Raw genomic sequence first — 24,965 nt, 5'->3', positions numbered from 1 at the left:
GAGCAAAATCAAGTCTCCAGTCAGATCAAGACTTCTAAGCTGTATTTTTATTGCTCTTACAGAGCAGAAAACCAGCAAGAAACGTGGAGAAGAAAGCGCAGAAAACACCACATCAGAAGCAACAAACCCAGCATGAACAGAATTTAGTTAGGAAGTAGAAAGCAAACTAAAACAAAAAAAGGAAGTATAGAAAATGAAAATTGTTAGCTAACAGAGGGGCTTCAAGAAGCAATGTAATTCCACAATACCTACTGAAGTGCCTTTTACAGTTTAAAAAGCCAGTTTATCCTGATTACTATGATGAAACCATCATACTGCAATCTACTAGCAGCCTGATGTAGATGGAGTCAGTGGTCCAGCAGTGCTTACCTCCATTAAAAAACAACAAAAATGAAAAAAAAGAGATTAATCTCTTCCCCCATCTTCCTCCTCAGGTGTCCAAGTCCTATTTATTAAATTCACAGTTACTTTCACTCATACAAAAGGGTAATGACTGTTTCTCTACAGGCAACTCTCAGAAGCTAGAGCCTGGAAATAAAACCTGAACGAGCAGCTGATGGGAATATATTAGATGAGATTTCTCCAAAGCACAAAACGGATAGAACAGAACAAAAGAAATGCTAGCATAGCCATTTATAGCTGTTTCCATAGCAGTATAAAATACTTCAATTGCTTTAAGTGCCAAGGATGACAGTATAACAAAAGACATCATACAACAGGCTGCAACGCTTTCACAAACCAAGGCAAAATACTCTGGGCTGGGTACCAAGAGTGTGAGGAATATGCATAAACCACACTAACCCACGTAAAAGGTTGTTTAGCGGTTCGCTTTGCTATTACACAGAAACACGATGACCCAAGGTTTGCGTTTGCTTCCCTCTCCCAGACACCTGGTGACCTGAACCCCCTCGGCCATCCCCACCCTCGGCCCATCTGAACTTCAGCAAGCGACACGGGGGGTTACACAGTCACCCAGAGAAGCTGCCAGCACTGGGTTCACTTCTACAAGATGAGATTTGGATATGGCTCATGAAATCCATGCTTCTGTTCCCTTCAGGGATACCACCAGTATTTTAATGAATTTTAATTCAGTCAGGCTGCAAGTAATAAGTAGACCTGACAACCAGGACTCCCACATTACTCTTCTGATTCTATACTGACCGTTAAAAGTAATTTCTGATTTCATGAGGTCCTTCAGGCCAGGATTAGAAGAGAACCTTTGCTTTATGGAGAAAGCAAGTTACTCAGCTGTTACTAGTCTGTACATGTGGTGTCTGCAAGTTCCTTCCACTCTTGTTCTTGAAAGCAAGTACTTTTTTTGATTTCCATTGTTCAGCTAAGTCTTCTGGAATACACTAACACTTCAGTTTAATACACTACAGATGTGGAGCTGCTTACAGCAGCTAGGAAAACTTTTTTCAAAATACCAAAAAGTAATTTTTTTAAAAATCTTTTCACCTCATTAATAGCCGATAAGCTAATTTTCACTTTATCTCTAATAAAAAAACCCGTACAGTAAAAGCCGCCACTCATTCCTGCAACACCCACATTAGCTGTGCTGAAGAAGATGGGGAAAGCGCATTGAAAATAACCCACATCTAGTCGGCACAAACTGTTATTTGCATCAACCTCTGCTTAAGTCTCATATGGCAAAAGAACATTGATTTAGTAAAACCAGTACAGTATTAGTAAGTCTGTACCATCAAAATGTGACACTAGGTACATGTGCCCTTCAACCATTTTCAGGTGGGCAAGGGAAAGGGGAAGCGAACAGATTAAAGCTCTTGGTCTGTCTATCAACTACAGCTTGAGAAAGCAGAAGGGGTTAATGCAAAGACCACATCACCTTGACCTTCCTGCATCAGACCTGACTGGACTGTGAAATAAGCCTAGCAATAGGTCTGCTTAAATCTATTGTTTGGATTCATCGTATTGAGTCAAGCCTGACAGAGCGTGATCAAAAAGACAACTACCTGTGAGGTGACCTGTGGTGTGGGAAGAAATGACAAACTAAAGTCGTCTCTGAACAGCAGTCCATCACAGAAGAACAAATGCATATTTATTAAAAAGAACTACACAGAATCAGGACATCACCCTTTTCAGACAGATAAAATACACCATGTATTTTCTCAGTTGCAAGTAAGGTAATAATACTATTGCAGAGTCTTCACATAAGTTTCCTTAAGTGAAGGACTTTTACAAGCTTATTGACAATCTACATGTTCTCTGGATACCTTTTCTCCAGGTCGAATGCTGCCACATTTCAGGAGATTGATGTCAGCCTTGCAGTCATCCATGAAGCCACAGATCAACCGATAATCACTGAAGATAATGGCTGTCATTTTAGTGATGTACTGATGGCACTGGTATTCAGTGATGTTGCCTCTGTGATCCACCAAACATGACACCAAGAAGCCTTTACCAACTGGTTCATCTGCACACTCCTTGATCTGTTTAAAAAAAAAAATAAAAAAAGGAAAAATGAAAAAATGAAAAAAAGAAAAAAGAATAAAAGTGCAGTGGCTGCAGCTACTGAATTTAACCTTTAAAAAAAAAAAAAAATCCTCAAAGTAACTTGCAAGTGTAGCTTCAAAATCTGCTGGTAAAGAAACCCTCAAGGCTTTAGTTTGATTTGCAGGAAGTTAGAATAGTTGAAAATATTTCAGAAATGAGAAATGCCTCGTGTGCCAGTATCTGAAGAAAGTAAACACAGCGACATTGGGGATTATAAACCCTCTTGCTTAATAATCATCTTTCATAATAATCACATTGAACCCTTGCAATCAAGTGGATTTGTAGGAAAAAATGCTAGTTTGACAAACCTTTATTTAGAAAGCTGAGCGTATTACAACATCACTAAATCATACTTGGACCCCATTAGCCACCTGACCTCGTACAATATAACATTTTGGCTAGAAGTGAGACTGATTCAAAAGTCAACACCATATATATTGAACTGTTTATAACTTGCTGGAAGCTGAAAATTACTATAAAGGAAAACCCTCATCAAATTATTTTTATCAGGCTATTATAGGGACTGATTGTTGATACTAAACCATTTCACTCCATGGTCCAACAAAAATAAAAATCTTGGCTAACAGAAGCTGAAAGCTGTGCAGGGATTGGAAAAGCACTGTACATGAACAGACAGGTCCCCAGTATAAGTCCCAGCCCGCAGTGCTCAGGGAAGCGGACAGTGAGGCCAAAACCATCACCTTTTGAAGTCCAAGAAGCAGGCAGTTTTGACAGCATCTTTCCGAAGCAAGTGGAAAACATGGTTGCTTATCAGTTAAGGATGCTCCCCTAGGAATCTTGTGACAGGAGCAGTGCAGTGCCTTGCTCCAAGGACCACTGAGTTTACACAGACTCTTTTTAACCCTGGGAAGCCCATGTTGAAATACCTGCCCAGTTCTGGTGCCACCTGTTCAGGAGAACACTGAAAACTGCAGCCACAGTAATGCAGAAAGCAGGCTTGACAGCCAAACACTGAAGTCCAGTGGTGACAGTTTTCAAGCAACAGATACGTGAGTTGACTTGAATCACATCAAAGATTTGTTCCTGTACAAATATTGAAGGGCTCATCAATCTAACGGGAGATCCATGACAACCAATAATCCAGGAGGGTTCAGGTGCCAAGCAAGGGCAGCACTAAGGGAACAGGCAGGGAACCTTTTCATCAGTTCTCAAACAAGTTGGAATCTTTATATAGAAAATTTTAAAAAATGGAGAGCCATCTCTAGAAAGATATATTCCAACTCAAACACACATTACACCAGGGCATCCTGTAACAAACTCACACAGGTCAGACTAGATGAATAAAACAGATCTCTCCTGCCTCAGCTGATGAAGCCATTACTTTCTATATAATAAAAACATGCAACATTTTAAAGACCATTATTTGAATGCAGATGTAGGCTGGTAGAACCTTTTGTATTTAATCTATATAGCTATTAGAAAAATATGGCTACTAAGGTCAATGTAATTGTTATAGATAAAGCATAAAATATATTTTGAAACAAAAACACATTTGATTCATTGCAGAGTGAAAGGGAGAGAGCGGAGCAAGCTTCCTCTGAGAAAGCTGCATCTTAGGTTTGGCTTTATTTCAGCTCAAGTGCCGCGAGCCAAACCAGCACACAACGGCAACATGTGTTTTTTGGGAGAGCCTGGCTTTGGAAAGAGCCCCAGAGCTCTATGGCCTGAGCCAGCGAACTGCATAAAAGACCAAGCAATCACATTATTGCCTGGCTGCTTCTGAAACAACCACCATTATCTGGCAGCCAACCATAATTCTAGATGGAAATTCTTGTCAGAACTTATAAAATTGCAACAGCTGAGAAAAAAATTGATATTTAAATCTACATTTAGCTGATAAAATTGAAGATGAACTTTTCCAAATGTACCCAGTTGGGACAGTCACCAATTCACCAAAGACTTCTACTAGAAATTACTCTTCTAGTTGTATTTTGTTCTTAATACAAAGCAATACTTAAAATTAGAGCTCAGTCACCAACAAGAAAACACCTACCTGTTAGTACAAACTAAAGAATACTATTAATAGGCTAATACTGTATGTTAGCAATATATTCTCACTACAAATGTTAGTTTTAAAGAGTAGCTTAGAAATATTTTTTAAAATCAGTGGAACAGTTTATGCACCTGCCTCAGTATTAAATATCGGAAGATAAAACATGAGGCTATTGTTACTAATGCATGTTTTTTTTTTCCTTTAAATAAAAAGCACTCAACAAATGGCAAGATACATATGCCTAATAATTTGGTATGTACAACTAGAGCATCCCCAAACCCCAAATTATTCACACAGTAATTCACTATCACAAAGACATGAAAAAACCCCTTAGTGCCACGATAGCAGCTATGCCTTTCTCCTGGCTTACCTCTGCAATAGTGGACTTGCAGACTTCTCTGGCCACGGATTCAAACTTCGGATCTGTAGTCAGGTTCAGTTTGTAGTTCCACAAGAGCTATAGAGAGAGCATTTGGAGAAAGGGAGTTTAATTGTTTGCCATGGAGAACGGCAAATGTTTGGCTTCAGAAAAGAATGAAACATCATTTATTCCCAATCTGTATTGTCATCTTTCTACAGTGCAACAATCAATGCAAAGTCTCCTAGACAACAACTTTGTCCCTTTATTTCTGCAGTAATTTTCTGACCTTGAACAAATTCAAAATGTTAACAATCTCTCCATAAAGTTGTGAGCTGACTCATTAAAAGGAATTATATCTAATAAAGACAATTTCATAACTGAAAGGATAAAACAACGAAAACTCTAACTTGTGACCTGCAGCATACTTAGCAACATGTTTAGCCCACTGCACCTTTCTGTGCCATGGCTCATCTGCCAGATGCAAACGATGTAACAGAAACAAAGTCCTCTATTTGAGCATATTTTATTCTGAAAAACTAATAAAAGCCTAGCAAAAAAGGAAGGAGGACAATGCAGCTGGTCCCTTATTCACTTCCTTCTGCAAGGGGCTGTGACCAGCCAATTTTTTGGATGCAAGTATATTTCAAACCTATGGGAGGTTCTCTCTCTTGCTAAGCATGATGATACATGAGAGCGTAAGGATGACTGCTCTAGGAGCCAGTGATTAGCTCATGTAGGAGCCTGGATGTATTGGGTCATCGTGCAAGAATCAATCTTGGGCAAGTCACGCTCTGCAGATATATGCGCATCCCAGATATCTTCCCAAGGCACCATAAAATAAAAACGCAGGGTAAGATAGCAAAAACTCAGCAAATTAATAGCTGAGGTGTTGCCCAAGAAAAGCTCTACTAGCTCATCTGTTTTTCCTCTAGAAACTTAAATCACGTTTAAACATTTTTCATTAATAAAAAGATTAAATAGTTTTAAAATTTCATTTCAAATACTCTGCCTTTGTGAAAAAAACATCAAATTAGTATCAAGAAGACAAACAGTTTGGTCAAACTTTATTTTGGAGTTTCAATTGTACACAAAATGATAAGAAAACACAAACATGCTCATAAACAAGGAAAGCAGTTTTACATCATCTCCAAAGAGGGTGGAAGCACACAAAGGGAACTAAAAATGGAATCAGCACAGCTACAGTGCCTTCCACACCTCATATCAGAGAGGTGTGAAAAGTTAAAGGAGATGATGAGATTGCAGTGTAATTCAGAGAGAGCAAGGAGTTGATATATATATATATTCAGGTTTGATAGATACATGTGAATAAACAGGGAACCTGTCCTCACAAAGAGTGTTCTGGACTTCTGCCAGGCAGGATCAGAAGGACAAGAATAAAGTCCAACACTGTAAGAATACCCCAATACATTTGTGATCTTGAATTCGAATCTCAAAATAGAGATGCTCTCTAAAGGAAAGAAGGGTGGTTAAACCTGCAGCTTAAAAATCCAGATTTTAGCACTACGTAGTGTCTTCCCAGATGATCAGCAGCTGTACTACCAAAGATTGCAGAGACAGGCAAAGAAAGCATCTGGATGTGAAATGCCCCTCTGTAGTCCAGCTTTTGATCACTCCCCTTCAATTTCTGCCTGGGAAAATGAGACTTTGCCCACATGTCCTACTCCGGAATGGTTCCTACAATCCACAGCAGCCCAACATCTGCCTGGTGGCAGAGACACTGTTATTTAATCCAGCAGAGGAAAGGTCTAACTTTGATTTCTAGAATTCTCCATTTCTTTTTCATTCAGGTAATTTCTGTTGGCACATTTAAACGGCACAACAGAGGACTACAGCTGCCATGCAGTCAGGCAGCGCAGTGCTAAAGGTTAATTTATAAACACAGTTGGAAATTACTAGTTGTACAGCATGGCTGGATTTCATTTCTGGAACAGATCTTCCAATAATAAACCAAAATACAGCTTCTCAAGCATCTGAAACCAAGACTGTCATTAAGGCATGCACCTGTCTGTGTGTGTCCAAGGCTAACCAAACAATTCAGGATCTTGATAAGGTGTATTCTAACAGAATGCAAATGAGAGAAGCCAAAGGAAATCTAATATCAACCTTAGCTCTGAATATATATCTATATCTATATATATATATATGTATATAGATATATATATTTTAGTGTCTTGGGATTTTAAGAGTCAGCCTGATGGGCTAACAGTTCGTTCACTGTTAAATACAGTGCTAAGAGGAAATCTGTTCTAAAACCAGCCAAGAGGTTCAAACTGCCTCTAAACATCACACCCCCGCAGCATTTTCCAAGCAAGTCTAGGAATTTAGATTTAGCAGCTGTGAAAGTAATACAGAAGCCTTTAACAGCTGAAATTAAGAGTTTAAATTCAGTGCTGCTCACATCTTCCCCAAAAGGAGCACATCATATTGCTCTGAGTAACTCACAGGAACCACTCCTCAACTATAAAATAGGAAAGATGTCTGCTGTCCTCCTCCAATATACAAGTACAGTTTATACAGCTCTTAGATAATGTTCCAGTCTGAAGTCTCCAGGTAAGACCACAGAGCAGGGGCGTCAAACTCATTTTCACTGGCAGCCACATCAGCCTCACGGTTGCCTTCAAAGGGCCAAATGTAATTTTAGGGCTGTATAAATGTAACTATTCCTACAGAAACTGAACAAATACAAGCGATACTTACATGATTGCAGTCTGAAGAGATTTCATTATCTGGCTGAAAAGAGAAAAAAAGAATGTCAGTTCACTACTGATGTGATGCATTTAACACACAGAGTATAAACTTATAGAAACTAACATACTGTCAACACATTTTCATTGTAAGAAACAATTTGACAAAGCATTAGAAAATTTTAAAACCTGCAAAATACAAGTGATGACATCTAAATACCAAAAAGATCGAAACAACAGGTACTTTACAAACAATGCTGTCTGAATGCTACAGAACACAAATGGCACAAGAGTAACAGCATTTATGCAGACTCTGCAAAAACATAATGAATGTGCCTGTGTTTGGCTCAATTGCCCGAACTTAGAAGGTAAAAAAAATTGACGATGTGATAGTAAAGTTTTAAAGAAAAATAAGTTTTATGCATACAACTGTCAGACAAAGGTAGGACTTGCTTTCCTCCCACAGATCAAAGTGTTCATATTCCCCATCTGAGAAGCAATGTCTTTTCTTTCAGCTGTGCCGAAGGGGCTGGTCCAAAGCAGCCCTGAGACACCTTCTACCACAAGAAAGTGGTAACATCCGATATTCATGCGTCATTTCAAAATATTTGCTATATTCTTTATTTTATAGTAATGCAAGTTCCGCTACGTCCTCTCGACAATCCAACCAACACGTCCCAACACACAGCCTGCACCAGACCAGGCAGCGCGTTAAAGAAACACCCACGCTCGCCCAGGAGCCACTTTGGAAAGAACTCGGCTGCAAAGCGTCCTGTCCTTCCAGTCATGGCAGCTCCCGCAATGGAGAACTCCTTGAAAGAGGTTAATCATACAAATCCTATCTCATCTCTGTACCAAAACAGCACACAGGACAAAATCACCTGCCCATCATACCCACAGAAAAAAAAAAAATCAACCCCGACTCAAAGTCTCTGTTTTCACTGATATTTAAGATGCCAGACATGCTCTAAGAGCCACAGACACTCAGAACCACTCAAAGCTTAAACACATCATTGACACTAACATGTTAGACCTCAGATATTTGACATAAGAGAACTGGCATTTCATCAGTTTGGGAAGTAAGCAATCTACATCGCAATGAGTTCTTCAGTGCAGCGCTGCTTTGGACAGCACAAGCACAACTTTATGGGAGGAAAAAAAAGAGCACAGCAAATGTTTCCAAGTCCTTAATTACAGCCATTATTAACTAAAGCACTTTTATTTTGCATAGCAGGAAGTGGCAGAAATTACCTCCCCACTTAGAACATAAAAAAGAAAACTGTACCTGAAGGACCACAGTAATTAATTGCAGTTTGGTTAGACTGCGACCATCTAAAACCGTATCTCCCAAAGTCATAATAAATTTGAAAATTAGGATATCAACTTTTTTTTTTTTTGAAGGCTTGCAGATGCCTGCTCATCATCCTCACACTACAGAACTGATTCTCACAACTGAAAATTACGATGACATGCGAATTACACTATTTTAAAGCAGCCTCTAAAGTTCAACCCTATCGTGACTTACAAGGTGTTTTTTCCGTAATTTTCTGCACCCATCCTAATCATTCAGCAACAGAGTGAGGTTTTATACTAAGCTAATTTTAAAAGCTGAGAGTCAGAATGCCCTCCACTGAAGCTGCTGTCTCAGTCTTTTAGTCAAGGATAGTTTCTTTATGAAAATATATAGGCTATCACTGTAATTCTCTAGAGAACAGGACTCACATCTGCAGCAGAAGAATTTGTAAGGGCCAGAGAGCACTGTACCAAAACCCTTCCTGGTTGCATCCTCTAACCTAGTAACGTTTGCTTCAGATCCACCAAAAGTTAAAGCTCAGGTTTTCTGGAAAGATGAGCCCAAGAAGACAGCAGACTGGTTCCCACTGACTTGGGAAGCTTAAACAAGCTTTTCTTGAAATACACAACATTAAAATACTGCACATTGAAATACCAGCCTTTCCGGTGCTCTGCAGCAAACCTCAGCTCTGAAAAACCAAACCTGACTCTTCTGAGAAGAGTCATCGAAGTTAAATGGGACCTTAACTAAGCTTTAGTACAGCAACCATTCACAGTTCAGTACTTAAATATGGAAAAGTACAAGATCTAGCCAATAATCCTTTAGATGTGGAACAAGATGACCACTTGCTAGCTAGAAGTTGTGATCCCTCTTCCCTCTTACCATTGCAAGTGTAGAGGTGGGTTCACTGGCAACGCTGATCTGCTTCCCTGCATTGAAGTAAAGCCAAAAGAGAGAAACGATCCTTTTTGTGTCTGATAAAATGAAGGGCTGAGTTTGAGGACAGGGAAAAAAACCTCCCCAGTGCAACCCACACTAGTTCTGCCTTTCTAAGGAGGTCATCTGTGGTCCTTTATCCACTATATGCCCCCCAATAAACCTTCCAAACAAGAGCAGTTTCAGAACAATACGCTTGTGTTGTAAGAGTCATGAAAAAAAAGGTAAATTTCAAATTAGCACTAAGAAGTTGAGCAGCAAGAAAAGCTGCACTGTGTCATTCCCACATGGTGAGCTTGAGGAACACAGATGCTCAGAGACCCCTGGGACAGGGGGAAGGAGGAGAGCAGCCCAGACTGGTACCACGTGCTAGACAAGGATTTTTATGATAGAAAGCTGATGGCGAGGAGGATGTTCCACCGATTAGTGAGGGAGAAGGACTCCTCTTATATCTCCTAATTGAAGGATTAAAAATAGACTTTACAGAAAGTACGTGTGCCTCTGGGCTCACAGAAGCTTTTGCTGTTTAGCAGCTTCAGTGAGAATATATTGCCTCCCTTTGCAGTTCTCTAAAAAGCTCTCCAAACTCCTTCGAGCACTAACACTCACATTCCAGAGAACGAACACCACTTCCTACCTCCCAGGAAAAGCAGAGTTTAGAACAAGTACCAGCTATAAGAAAACCCGAACAGCAAAAACATTTCCTTCCATTCAATAACATACAACAGGCACAAATCATACCCTGTTAGCATTGTGAACTCTAAAGAGAAATTCAAAGGTTTGTGTGAAGTCACCACCAGACTATGAGGTTGTCAACACCGCTATGTTTAAAAGTGCCTTTTCTCATCCACCAGATCTCAACTCGCAAAGACAAGCTGCGACAGCCATCCTTTCTAAATCTCTGTGCTTCAGTGGTGACATAAAACTAGGTCAAAACTATACAGCAAATGAGCAACCCACCACCAGCACCCAGGCTCAAGGAGGCACAAGGCGTTGGTGTTCTGGCTTCAGAAACAGAGCATCATCGTGCTGGTTCCCAGCAATACTTCTCTAGTCATAGCTGTATCAGGAACTGGTGTGGTGTCACTATCTAGAGAAGAAAACACTGCCTTGGGTACTATTACTGTCAGCCCCGCAGCTTGAGTCAGAGCCCCTCTCAGCTGTATATACAAAACAGACTGATTTGGTGTCATTTCACCGCATCCTAAAAATAAAATAATTCACACCATTGTATTTTGAAAACCAAGGTAAGAATCCTAATCAATAACTGTGGATGAAACTCAAGATCTTGGGAGAACTCTCTGCAGGGATTGTTTTAATCACCAGCAGCTGCTTGACTCTCCTTTCCTTTGCTCCCTTGCAAGCATCATGCAAACAGAAGAGTTTGAAGTCAACCACACAAGTGCCTTTATTCCCAGATTTTAACCCCTCCTTACAGCAGAACAGGGGAAGACAGCAGATGTTTCCACTATTCTTCTCAGGCAAGCATAACAGTTCACTTGCTGAAAAGGACTAGGTATATCCCAGATTCTAACTACAGATAATCTTCAGGTATTGAAAACAAGACTTTGGACCCGCTCAGGCAAAAAAATACCAAGAACCAGCATGGAGCAAATGAGCAAAATACAACGGCAATTGGCTTGTGGATGGGAGGAACCAAGTAGACCTTCTCTCCATAAATTCAGGAACAGATCGCAAAAAGATCAGGCAGGACAATTAGGAAAGCATGTTAATTAAAGCAGCTGTGTTCTGATGAAAGAGAGGGTATGCAGAAGCCCAGACAATGAGCGTTCCCCAGTTTATCACACTGTCATATGTGCAATACACTACAAAGGATGGTGCATACGGATACACGGTACAGGCAGCTCATGGTTCCCAGCCACATCATTGAGGTTTTCCACTCTGACCTAAACAAACACACTTATTAGTAATATCTGTTGAGAAACAGTAGAGCAGGCCTGCTGACCGGAGAGCTAATGAGGAGGCTATTAAGCTGATAAAGGGAAAACTGATTTCTTAGCTGTGTCCTTCACACAGGTCACAGGGACCCCTTTGCACTGAACACACCCAGCCAACACAGCAAACTCACAATAAACCAATTCAATCTGCAGGTTATCAAGCTATCCTGATCCCTTCCCAAGGCAACCACTAGAAATGATTCTGCAGAAGAATCTGTGAAAGCAAGAGCAGATACAGTAGTCTAGGCAAGAATTAACACAGCTTTTGTAAAAGAAAAACCACACATCACACAGCCACCCATGCTTCAAACCTACTGAAACATCCTGGAGTTCTGTGCCAACAAGCATATGGCTACAGTAATGCGTTTTCACACATCCTGCAATCCTGGAAGAGTCATGTGTGATAAAAAAATTAAAACCAGCGATAATTTAAGTTCAAAACAAATGAGAAGACTTCATAATTTAATTACACATTCAGTGAGCAATGAAAGTTAAACTTGTTAAACTGAGCTTGAAATATTATCTAACGCCACTGAAATGTTGGAACTAAAACCAAACCCAATGCTGTCATGTCAGCAAAAAACACCTACACTTTCCATTCTTTGAAAAAAGCCAGTTTCATCATGCAAAATTACAAAGATCCTAGCTTCCATATACTTTGGTTATTGTACATAAATAATTTCCCCCCACTTACAAACAGCCAAAGTCTGCAATGCTGAAAATCATTTGACCAAACAATGATTTCCAGATTGATTAGGCACTCCTAGTTTACGCAAACTTAACAAGTTATACACAAACGCCTAACAACCACCTCCAAAACATGCACAGAACTTTGCCTGTGAAAGTTAAATTATCAATACCCACAGCAATTTCGTTAGCCACCCCACACACACAAAAGCACAAGTAGCAAATCACCTCAGACACCGAATTCTGCAACTGTTTTTTTCACTGGTTTAACTGAATTCTAGATTCCACAAACTTTTCTGTCTAGGCTGACATTTTATATCCTCCATGGGTATGACACCGTGAAGACATGTTCATTCAGAAAAGAGATCACAAAGCAAGATCAGAAAACCCAGCATAACACGTTGTCTGTTCTGCTGACCCAGCAGCCAGGGAAAAAGGGGTCAAGGATGAACTGGGTCATGTCCACTGGTACTTTGAGGATCCTGTGTTCAGCATCTGCTTCAAACACCAAGAAAGTTCAGCAGATTTTACACTTTGCTATGTAGGTTTGATAATTTGTCAACAGAATTTTAGTAATTGTCACATTTTGCTTGTTTCACATTTGCTTAGAGTCTTCAGCAGGCTGTGTGCCTTTCCTCCACAGCAGAGATCCCTCCCTGTGCAAATACCAGAGGCAGTAAAACGACAGAAAATGCTCAAATTTTAATTCTGACGCATCAAAAGCAACCACAGATCATGCTGCAATTAAAGGAAACACACTAATTCCACTCACCTAACCAGCAAAGGTATTTGGCTTATTATTTCTTACCAGCAGATGATTCTCTCCCTGCTGGCTGATCCTGTGCAAAGCTGCAAGGCAGGTGCTGGGAGGCACAATGCTGCACATGCCAGGCTCTGCAAACAGCCTCTTGCACAAGCCGTTCTCGTCCCTGCTGCTCCTGTCCCCCTGTGTGGGGGAGTCTCAAGCCCTTAGGCCCCCTTAGCAGGGAGCTTTCTCATTTCAACGCTGATCCATGCAACACAGCATGTCTAAGAGTTGGCACGATCAAAGCAAACTCACCCCAGATGTTTGTTTGTTCTTCCCTTAGTCCTGTCTTCCTCCTCTTGGAGACTTTCCAGCCAGTCCCAATGCGTTGTGGAAGACGACCCTGAAATTACGTGTTTGCCACAGAAGTTTGGCAGCACTCTTAGCAGATATAATGTTTCCCGTAACACTCCTCCACAACAGAGCTCTGCTACTAAGCATAGCACCGACAACAAGCCGCCGATCCAGCCAGAAAGTTTCAGGATTTGCTCCTGGAAAGCTCTCTTACAACACTGGCAAAAAACTACAGAGACTGAAAGGAACGCAGGGATGCTGGCAGTGTCACAAAAGCAGAGGAAAGGAGAAACAGAGCTGTTAGAAAGAGCACGGTGAAACCACAGAAGGCTGCTTAACCGACCCGATCTCCCACTAATGGTGATGGTGGGGAATCTGCTGCCTTCCTCACCCGTGCTGCTGGTTCCTGCTCGTGGCAGAGGTCAAAACTCAGCAAATAACAGAAAAGCTGTTCACTGTTTGAGAGTTCTCTGCAAGGCTAGTACACATGGGCTTACAAGGAGTCCCACCAGCACCAGTCACGTTACTGGGAAGGCACAGTAGTGGCATCTCCATCTGCAGTATCAGCCAGTCCATACGCCTGTTTAAGCTGTGCTGAGATAACCTACCTCTGGAACTACCTTCCTGGATGACTTAAGCCCAAGGAGAAACATCCCAGAATAACTGAAGAGTATTCCAGTACAGAGGTAAAAACCAACAGCACAGGTTTCAGCAATACTGCACAGCGTCTGCTGGGGGATGCAGAGAAAAAATGAGTGAAGAAAGGAATGGACCTCCCAACAAATAATTCCAGTGCAACGGCTAATGAAAACACTTATTAAATATGTTCACCATCTCTTAGTGAGTAAAATTTAATCACTTCTTCTTGATACAGAGACTTATATGCTTTGACTGCATGTGCCCTACAGTGCTCCAGGTTGAGCTTAACTTGACAGAAAGCTTCCAAAAAGCCATAAGGAGTTCATAAGCAAGATTCAGTTTTACACAAAATACAAGGTTCCTGTACATAGCACAGATAAGTGCCTGTCTCCCAAAAGGAACATGTTGTCCTAAACAAACTCCACTCCTCACAGAACAATGTTTTGGAACTACAGAAATCCCTTCTAAATTAACTTTGTACAGAAACTAAGAAAAAAGTTCTTAGCACAAGCTCTGCACCCCAAGGCACAGGGAAAGCGCAGCACTTAAGCGCAGGTTCCAGAGCAAACACTGCTTACTCATCTCCCCACTCCCACAACTTAACGAAGTGTTATTCTGCAAAGCAACCAAGCTCCGACATCCCCCACTTGCAGGGGGCTTCATGACGCTACGCCTCTATACCAGAATACTCTTCAGTTATTCTGGGATGTTTCTGTTACCATCACTCATGTGCTGGAGAGGATCTCTAATGACAACCAGGCTCCAGCAAGCCTGGTAATGACAACCAGGCTCCAGCAAGGGCTCTTGCTTCACTCAGCATAACCAGAACAACACTCTAAACCCCCAACCAGCCAATATTCATATTTTTGTTATTCAACATGTCAGCTCATGACTCAGATTTTCCAGACTGAAAGTTTAAAGATCCCTCCCAAGGAGCATTTTCTTCCCACTCCTTCAACAAGGCACTTGTCTCACATCAATCAGAGTCTGTCCTCATGAAGGAGCAATGAGCATCCTGTGCCCCTCATTCAGGGGCACGAACAGTGCTGCTTTAATCCTAGTGACTTACATTCATACATTCCACCTCCGAACGAAAATAAGATGAGCATCCAAACAGGTGGGAATCTGATTCAGCTATTTTTAACTCCTGTCTGCTATTCTGCTTAGAGGCAATAAAAAGCAAATACCTCAAAGAAGTCACTCCAGCCTTAACCACAAACCACAAGAACAGCAGTTTTATTTTGAAGTCTTCCTTCCTTCAGGACAGCAATGAGAGTCCTATTCTTCTCACACCACCTGCCTGAATTATTTGAGACAAAATAAGCCTTGAGTTACCTCCAGCACAGTTGTCAGTATTTCAGACCAGAGCAATGGAGGCACAACTACTTTTAACGACAGTACTGCCAAGAAGTGCTGGACATTACACATGGATACAAAGGCCTGCGAAAGCTATTGTGCAATACCCAGCACTAGTCCCTCGCTGTTACAAGAACTGTTTTAGCTTTCTGTGTGGCTTATGTCCCAAACTCGCACACAGTATTCAGCATCTCTTCTGTTACCTTGCAATGCCAAAGGGGGGCAAGATAAACTAAAAAACCCCACATGCCAGCTTGTTAGTACTATTACCCTGCATGAGATTTCCTGAAAGCAGTCTCCTGGACGGGCTGGCCAGGGAAGTGGTTGACTTACCATCCCTGGAATTATTTCAAAGACATGTTGACAAGGTGCACAGTGCCATGGTTTAGTGGTGGACTTGGCAGCATTACGTTTATGGTTGGACTCAATCTCAAAGGTCTTTTCCAACCTAAATGATTCTATGATTCTGTGACTTCGGCTGTCAGTCCAGTTGCCTTCCTGAGAGATGAAGCATGATGGGGATTTCTCCCTGCGAAGTGGGAGCAGCCTTAGCACAGGTAGTGTTAAGCCACTTCAAACAACTAGATTTGAAATAAAAGCCAGGAATTTTCTTCAGAAGATCTGCGGGGCCCCAACACATCTCTCACTCCTTCCCTGCAGTAATAGGCAGGTGAAGAACAAGAGCTCTGAGCTGGGCAGCTTCCTGCTGTTAAAATAAACTCTTCCAGTTCTTCTCACACTTCAGCGTTAACCACAATCACTGATTTTATCACCCCGTATGCATCAATTTTATCACAGTACCAGTCAAGACATGAAAAAACCTATACCACAAATGCTTAACAACCATGCCCTCTCCTTGGCTGTGTCCATCCTTTCTTCATTACAACACTCACAAGCTGACTGAAAAAGATGTAGGTACCACACAACTGCTGGGAAAACCCAATGGTGACCTAAGGCTCCCCAATGCTAGGGTGACAGTAATTTCAAACACTGTTAGAACACATTCCAACCTAAGTTCATTACGTCAAACGTAACACGAGCCGAGAAGAGCCACGCTGCACACAGGCTCTTGACTTAACATCACCTACAAGGGCCAGAAGTCCAGATTTTAAAATACTTTAAGAGATCAACCTATGTTAGAAAAAAGCTAGATTTGCTACGTTAATTAATTCCCCAATTCTCCCAAAGAAACTCCTCTGTTGAAAACTTTCTGGTTATTCAAAATAGCACATCCCGTTATGCTAGAGAGGCAAAAGTCACAGAGAGAGGCTGTTATAAATTCACTTGAGGAACAGCACTGCCTTTGTACACAGTGGGAATACGTGCAAATACGCACAAAGTGTTAATGCATATTAAGGTCTACAGCACAGCCCACAACGGCAGCTTGCAAGCAGCCCTGCTCTGCTACAGAGAATTAGGACACTGCCCTGACATACCAGGACTCCTCCAACCCTGTAGGAGCTTCTCCCACGAGATCTGTCTTGCTGGATTCTCCCCACCACCTGCTGAACTCAGCAGGAAAAGCCTGTAGACTATTTTGAGGGAGTTCTAGAAACAGCACAGTGCCCTGCTTCCATTTCCAGTCGCTCCCATATGGGAAGGACAGTCTGGAAGACACAGGTCCAGTATAACCCCTGCTCCCTACACGACCCTGCACTGCACAAGGCAGGACTGCGCAAATAACAGCCAACGAAAATCTACCACCAATTTTATGTTTTTTATAAAGAAAAACAAATAGAATGCATTCAGCAGTAAGTTTCAAAACTTTCTAGGGTGGGCGGGTAGAGCATCCATCCTGTTACATGCAAAATTAAACAGCACTAGTTATCTCTTCTGCATTTCTCCCCAGAAACATAAATTATGGTTAAATACAATCTGGGCCAGCCAAAAAGCACTGATCAGGATATACTGACCAAAGCCTCAGTTACAAAGAGGTACCCACCACCATCTTCTCTGACCAAGAAAATGAAGAAATTCAAAAGAGCACAAGGAGCCAGAAAAAGTCGAGTCCCCTCTCACACACTAGAGGACCGAAAAAACCCCAAGTCCATGTGATGGATGGTAGCGCCAGCAACAAGACTGGGCAAGATGCACCAGATTCAGCATTCACGAGGATGCAAGTGAAACCGTGTCACAGGATTGCTGTGTGACAGGGGACCCATGGTGGGTGCTTCCGCCAGCATGCTGCCACGGTAAACCTTTCCATTCCTTTCCTCTTCTGGGAACTCATCACCGACTGCTGACAAAGGAGCCTTTTCCACACATGTGGACTTAATGCGGTCTCAGTTACAACTGCATTCAATACCTTGAAGCTAAGGGGCTGAATAGGAACTGACAAAGAATCATTTTTTCTAATCATTAGAAAGAAAAAAAAAATCATCATTTATTCTCGAGTCTCAAAGGTCATGATGATCAGAAAAGCTAGACTGATATATTAACAATTTTTGCATGTAAAACAACTGTTCTGATCCAGTATTTCAGTTCAGTCTTTCAGTTCTACTTTAACAATACTCATCTTCTGCATTTTAATTAAGTTTCCATTTCTATCCAAAAGCAGCTTGATGCATGGAAAACTAATTCAGTAGATAATGTCTTGCCATTTTTAAACATTATTAAAAAAAGATAGAAACATTAAGTTGCAGGCATTTAAATAATTACAGATCATATCAATTTAGTCAGGAAATATACCAAGCTTGGCAATAAAAGCTAAAATTAGCTGCAAAATAATATCACCAGACTAGAAAACTCTAGAAAAATTACTGGAGTGTTCAAGCAAGACTGAGATTATTCAAATCTAAGCTTCTTGCTTATTTAAATCAATCTGCCTGGGAGCCACAAAAATTGTGGTAAATTGATTTCCCTAGCATCTGGTTCTTTTTTCGTAAGAGCCACGACAACAGAAAAGAGAAGACCAGAAAGACAAGACGAAATCAGCTGATTCACAACATCGTTAGGCATTCTGCATTCAGACAGATTATACATCACAACATTAAACCAAGTTATAAATGTCTTGGCAAGTAAAGGTAGCCAGGCAGTGACGCAGAAGCCGCTGGGCGCAGGGCTCAGTCCCAGACCACAGCAGCAGCATCGCCATCACAAATGTCATTTTTCCTCTTGGAGTCTCATGAAATGCAGCACAGCTAACACACTTTATTTTCCTTTATTACCTTCACCTCAGCTACACACACCTAGATTTTACACACACAAGTATGTGACGCAGATTTTCAGCAAACTTGCAGTGTTCATGCCCTTACTGATGTGAGAAATACAGTAGCGCTTCATTCCTGTTTGGCCAAAAGGTAGAGCACACTATTCCTTCTTGTAAGTCTTACTGAAAAGCACAACATACTTGATTAAATAAATTCTTAGAGCATTTACCTAAATAATTGTGCTGGTATACATGGCAGCTTGTTTGTAAGCTTGAAAGAGAAGGAAAATTTAAAAAACCCACAATCCTAATGCCGCATCACACAGCGGTTTCCAAGACTTACCCTTTGACACGACCTAACAGCACAGTCTTCAGCGAGAAAAGCCACTTGGGCTTTTCTTCAGGACTGAGTATTTGTGTCCACCAAATGTAAGTGATTGCTGTCTTTTAGTTTCTCACAGGAGAGCTGCATTTCATGTGAAAAGAGTTCTCCAGAAACATGTACTGTACACATCTGCACCAATAAGGAAATGAGTCACCAACCCACTGGCAGGCCTGATTCACAGCTATTTAGGAATCTCTGTACAGAATATAGGGGAAAGGCAGATGCAAGCCACAAGTCATTTTCAGAGACTAGATATAAAACACAAGCTAATTTAAATGCACTTTTTCCTCCTCTGCTTAAGCACAATTTCTTCAAGAGCACAGGACGAGCGTGGTATTGTACACAGCCACAGAACCTTTCACCTGGATGAATCATAGTGTTTTCTTTATGTAACTGGAAGACGAGCAAGTTCTAATGTTTATTTTAACCCTGGATAAAATCACTTGGATTTTGTTCAACAGGAAAAATCAACGTAAGTCTTTACAGTCGCTGCTAATGCAAGGTTTCCAAGGGATTAGTAACAAACTACCAAATAAAAATTCTGCTTGCCTTCAGAACCTGCAAACAAAAGCCCTGTTACAGGACCAAACCACGTACCTTTCTTCAGTTCACCGCACTGATGAAATGATTAAAACAAAGACTGCATATACATCTTATTTAAGCTCTGTACTTCCTCATGTGGTCAGATACGGGTTTAAATTAACCTTGTTCGCAGGAGAAGCCCGAGGCGCCGAGCTGCGGCATGCTTCTCCATAGATACTGGTCTTCTCTGCCATAGAAGCTTGGCTTTTAATGCATTTTGTATTTTTGAGAGCTCCTTTCCAAAAAGCACTAGTGTTTTTCAGCTTGAACTGCTCAGCTCAATAGCTACACAGAGCTGTTAAGCCAAGCATTTTGCTTGAAAATTCTGACCGTAATGGTAATACGGAGGATTTAAATTGATACCACGGTAAGCAGCCAGATCAGTAACAGCTTCCCTTAAGCCAAATGAAGAAATTACAGATGAGTAGTTCCGCACAGATGAGCGACTTTTAAAAATAAGTTTGATGCTGGATTTTAAAAGTGAGCTTGAAGAGCTTTCTGGAAAGCAACATCATTAGAAAGATGTTTTACTGGTATAACAGAGAGCCAGACACCTGCCCGCAAATCCTTTCAATTGCTGTTTCCATAACTCCTACTTAAAAAGCTATGAATAAAGACAAGCCGCAATTAAAAAGACTGAGCACACCTACAGCTTCTCTGCTAATAAGGACAGAGAGAAAATAACAGGGGAGGGAGGCAGAGGGGAGAAAAGCAATAAGTCAGTCCCTGCCATGCTAGAGGGCTGCTGCAGACAGCTCCACACCAACACACACATGGTACCACCACCAGTTCACTGCTTAACCATTTTCACCTGTCAAAATACAGTAATTTAATCAACAATTGAACTGCTCTACAAACGTCTGGTTATTCTTCTTCCTGATTATTTCTGATAAACAGCAAAATCAATTGCAAAGCTTAGGAACACAGACCTATGAGCCAGCCACGTGTACTGCACTGGGCTGCAGGCAAGGATGCAGGCAGCACCGCACCACATTCCTGCTGTAACCTGCATTTTCAATTACACCTAAAAGAACTCCAGAGTTTAAGCATGTAGTAGGCAACAATCGCCACCTGATAGAAAATACTTTATTCTAGTCTCTGCCTAATGGTGGTGGTCTGTGTATAGTTATGTATTATTAACCTATTTGAAGGTACACACTAAAGCAAGGTTTGCCTACCATCTGAAGACCAGTTGTGGCTGAAAAAATAGAGTTATAAATCTCTGGTCTCTACAGGCATGGAAATGCCCAACAGACAATATCTAGTTTTCAGGATTACCTCTACTATTGCTGATGGCAAAGCCCAGACTGCCCTCACTGCAGAACCTGGTAACACACGGAGATTATTTTGTCCCAACCAATAAGCAGAATAAACATTTTCCCCAGCAGATAACACCTGAGAACAGGATTTGAAGAGTCCGATCTATTCTTATCCAGTGGCGTGGGAACACGATGCGGTTTGTGTGGCCACAATAAGGCAGTGGCGTAATTCTGGGGACATGCAGGGGAAAAGCTGACAGCAGTACCCTCAGGTAAGCAGTTTTCCACCCAGTGCAAGCAGTTAAATCCCTTGCATGCAGATTTCTATCTGAATGATAAGAAAAAAAAAATGTTCAGGTAATGCAATTTTTGCAACAGCAAGGTGAGCTCTGAATGCTTTAAGCACAGGTCAGCACTGCAACAAAAACCCACCTATTTTGGTCTCCCACAATGTCTTTGACTAGCCTTGAAGAGTTCTGCGAAGGGTGAGAATTAACACTGCTGGGTAAAAAAAACTTGTCAATCTCCAAACAAAAGGAAAACAAGAAAACTTGAAAAGGTACCCATCAGGTTACCAAATAATTTATCTGTCCATTTTTGGATTACCACACAATACAGAGTAAAGAAGAGGCTGCACGTATGATTCTCCCTTGACAATTTTTAAGGAAATACAGAACCCAGAATATCAGAGGTATTAGATGCAAACAGATCTTCAGAAACAAGTCAGATATTTCCAAGTAACACTAAGAGGTAGGAGCACTCCTGGTAGGTGTGCATGAAGAATGAATACCTGGCACAGTAGCAACTGCTTCTTATGAGACACATACTAGCTTTTTTTTTTTCTTTTTTTTAGTGAAAAATACATCTTAGTAAAGCATATACTAAAAGCGAACATTCAAAGCTCCATTGGCAACCATTTGGGTAAAAGCCCAAGTGTGACATGACGAGAGTTTGACGCATCTAAAAAAAGGAGCAGATAACTCGAGAGCAAAATCTTCTCCCGTGACTACGCAGCATTCAGATGCAATCCTTAGGGGTTTTGTAATAAATGGAAAGTTATTGTACACAGTTTTCTATAAACTACATTTGAACTCGGCACGGTAAGGAAGAGACATGACTTTACACAGTGAGAACAACATTTTTCTTTTTCTTTTGCGTGCATTTTTATCAGCTGCATTTGGAAAATACACAGCTCACGGTGAATGCCAGGCTTGGCACCAACACGAGTGGTTCACTGCTCTTTGCCCAGACGATCTAGAGGACAAAGTAATATTTTATCTTCATCCTCACTGCCCTCGAAAACCAGCAGCAAGGACAGCAAAGCCTTAGAGCAAATTAAGAACTGCCACATTCAAGTAATCTTCATTTAATCACAGGCCAGGCATTCCAAAAGCAACGTTTTCAGGGTTCCTGAAGCCTGCAAAATTGAATTTAGTAAATTCATGTTTACATTTCTAGCTGTAACACAGCATTTACTAGATGACCTGAGGCAACCAGATTAACAAGGGTATTTTTATAATGGATAATCTAGCAAGTTACCAAACTAGCCTTAATACTGAGGTCAAGAAGGTACTGTGGAATAACTTTAATTTCTGCACAAGAAATCTTCTAATTTAAGCTTTGTCTTAGAAAACAGAGGAGTTTAAACAATTAACTCTAAAATAAAACACTAATGAAGTATTACATATAACTACATCACTGTAGCTGTACTGCAAGAAATCCTCACTCCATCCTCACAGCTCTCAAGCTGCTGAAGCACTGACATTTCACTGTCGCCAGCATTTAAAAGGAAGCAACAGGATCACTACAGAGCAGCAATACAATCAAGTGTTCATCTAACCCTTCTCAGTGATAAAGAGCTTTGCATTGCATCTGTATTACAAAGCAGAAGGTTTTGGGTACTTTTTAGGTATACTTACGTGAAGTCTATCAGAACTCAAGAAGCAGGTGAATAGTTGGGGAAATATAACATGCACCAGTTGACCATGTGAGCAGTGGAAAAAACAAATTAAAAAAACAACCACCACCACACCTCCCTCCTTGCTTCTGCTTAGCAACTTGTGTAAGGAGTTTTCTGCTAGTTTCCTGCTTTCTGCTGAGCTGAAGCCACACAAAACAGCCTCCAGAGCCAGTGCTGCTGTGGGGAAGGATGAGGATGACACAGGATAAATATAAAATTAATATAAGTCAACCTGACCCATCACAGACCTGCTTCCTCAAAACCAATCCCCAGGCTCAGCTCAACCTGAGAACAGGCCAGAAGCTAACAAAAAAAAGCCTTGGGAGCAGCTCTTACCACAGGAGGCCAAAGAAGGGCACAAACCTGCAAAGAAGTTATGCTTGCAGGCTGACAGAACAACTTGGCTGATTCTCAAGAGGGTAATTTTTGTAAATAAAAAAAACTTGCACGGTGCCAGAGTGGCTGCCAATTCTTCAGGCAAATTGGATGAGAAATGAGAATTATGTATTAGAATCAGGAAATCTCAGGACTTACTCTTAAGTCTTCACCATACTGTGCTACATGCACTTTCTCTTAAAAAAAAACCTAGCACAGGCAAAAAACTTAATTTGTTCCTTAGCTATTTGCGATTATATTTTATAGCCCAAACCTTGCAAACCTAGCACTTTGCAGGCAACCACCGAGTTGTTAGAGACATGCAATGACCTCAGTGGAGCCCCTACACCAAACCCAACTCAAACCGCTGCGAGAAAGGCTGTTTTGCTTTGACTGAGCTCCCAGGCTTGTTACCACAAGTACTAACACTAATTTCCCACAGATTTGCAAGTAATTTAAGAGATATAAGGCTTCTGCTCATTTGAACTTACAAAGCTGCTTCTCAGAGTATAAGCGATACTACCCCATTTCCGCGATGACGGTTCTACATCCTCAAGTAACCGATTGCTACTGCACGAGGAGACAACGGCCTTCAGAAAACTAAGTTGTTCCATTTGTTCTTGCAAAACCAGGAAGAAAACACATTATTAAAGCATGTATTCTCTCATGCTTTACAGTGAAGTGTCCTTGACTGATCCCAGCCTCCCCATTCCTAAAGAGCAAACAAAATGAGGATAACCTGCTGAACACAGCACCCGCAGCAGCAGGCGGATGAGAGCTCTGCAGCTACATAAATAAAAATTGCTTCTGCGGAGACTAATTGTGGTTTCCTTTTAGGGAAAGGGGAGGCGGGTGCAACACAATTTGTCCAGTCTAAGGGGAAAAACACTAACTCTGCTATTTTCAGCTCAGCAAGTTATCACTAGTGCTCAGTACAGCTTCAGAACTGGTGGAAGAGTTTCTGGATAGAAGTACCAAACATCTGGAATAGCCAATTTCCCTATGCATTGCTTCAAAACCAGAACAGACAATTGCACAGACTTGGCACTAAGTTTGCTGAATTTCTGCAGTAAGATGCCCTCTAATACAGGCAGCTAGTTTCCCACACATTTCTGGAAGACTGCCTCCTTCAATGATTCTGCTGTGCGGTAGGAAACCTTGCCAGAACATGCAAGATGTTACTAACGCAGGTGGGGCTCAGCACTGGAAGCCAGTTCTTACTGCCCTTTGAGATAAATCACAGTTAATCCATCAATTATTCAAACAGAAGACTTGATCCTTCTTCCTCATCTTCTATTTAAAGTTCCGGTGGAAGTCGGATTAGCAGAGCGAGGCTTTACACTGTAAAGACAGGAGAGCCAGGAAAGGTGCACAGCGTTCAGGTTTTACACAGCATCACCGTCATGTAAGGCACCGATACGCAGTTTACTGAAATGCTTTAATTCTTGTGCAGAAGATTTACAATTTCTTCTGAAAAAATGAAGTACAATCTATGCAAGAACACTCCTGGATTTCAAAGTCATTCATGCTGGTTTTTCAGAAGTCATTCCTTTTAATTACACTTATTAATGGCCTCCATGCTTATTTGAGCTACAGTTTTTTACAAAACTAATTTTGCTACTTCAGTGCCTCAACCTAGTTAACATAAAATTTCCGGCAGATTCACTTCCAGCCCCCCTTGCTGGTGCAGTTT

The 24,965-nt window shown here is 41.2% G+C and overlaps 1 protein-coding gene across 1 annotated transcript in view; it reads right to left on the bottom strand.

Moving 5' to 3' along the window:
* The window catches only part of GLG1 (golgi glycoprotein 1), a 79,122-nt gene that overhangs the window by 33,399 nt on the left and 20,758 nt on the right, over positions 1-24,965 (bottom strand). The window contains exons 2-4 of the mRNA XM_065028967.1: positions 7,608-7,640; positions 4,899-4,985; positions 2,235-2,450 (exon numbers count right to left, since the gene is read on the bottom strand). Of these exons, the coding sequence (XP_064885039.1) occupies positions 2,235-2,450; positions 4,899-4,985; positions 7,608-7,640 (336 nt within the window). The remainder of the gene's footprint in view (positions 1-2,234; positions 2,451-4,898; positions 4,986-7,607; positions 7,641-24,965) is intronic.

The sequence above is a fragment of the Columba livia genome, chromosome 13, assembly GCF_036013475.1.
Source record: "Columba livia isolate bColLiv1 breed racing homer chromosome 13, bColLiv1.pat.W.v2, whole genome shotgun sequence".
NCBI lineage: Eukaryota > Metazoa > Chordata > Aves > Columbiformes > Columbidae > Columba > Columba livia.
Note: the sequence above shows the minus strand (reverse complement) of the source record. Positions and strands in the feature narration are given on the sequence as shown.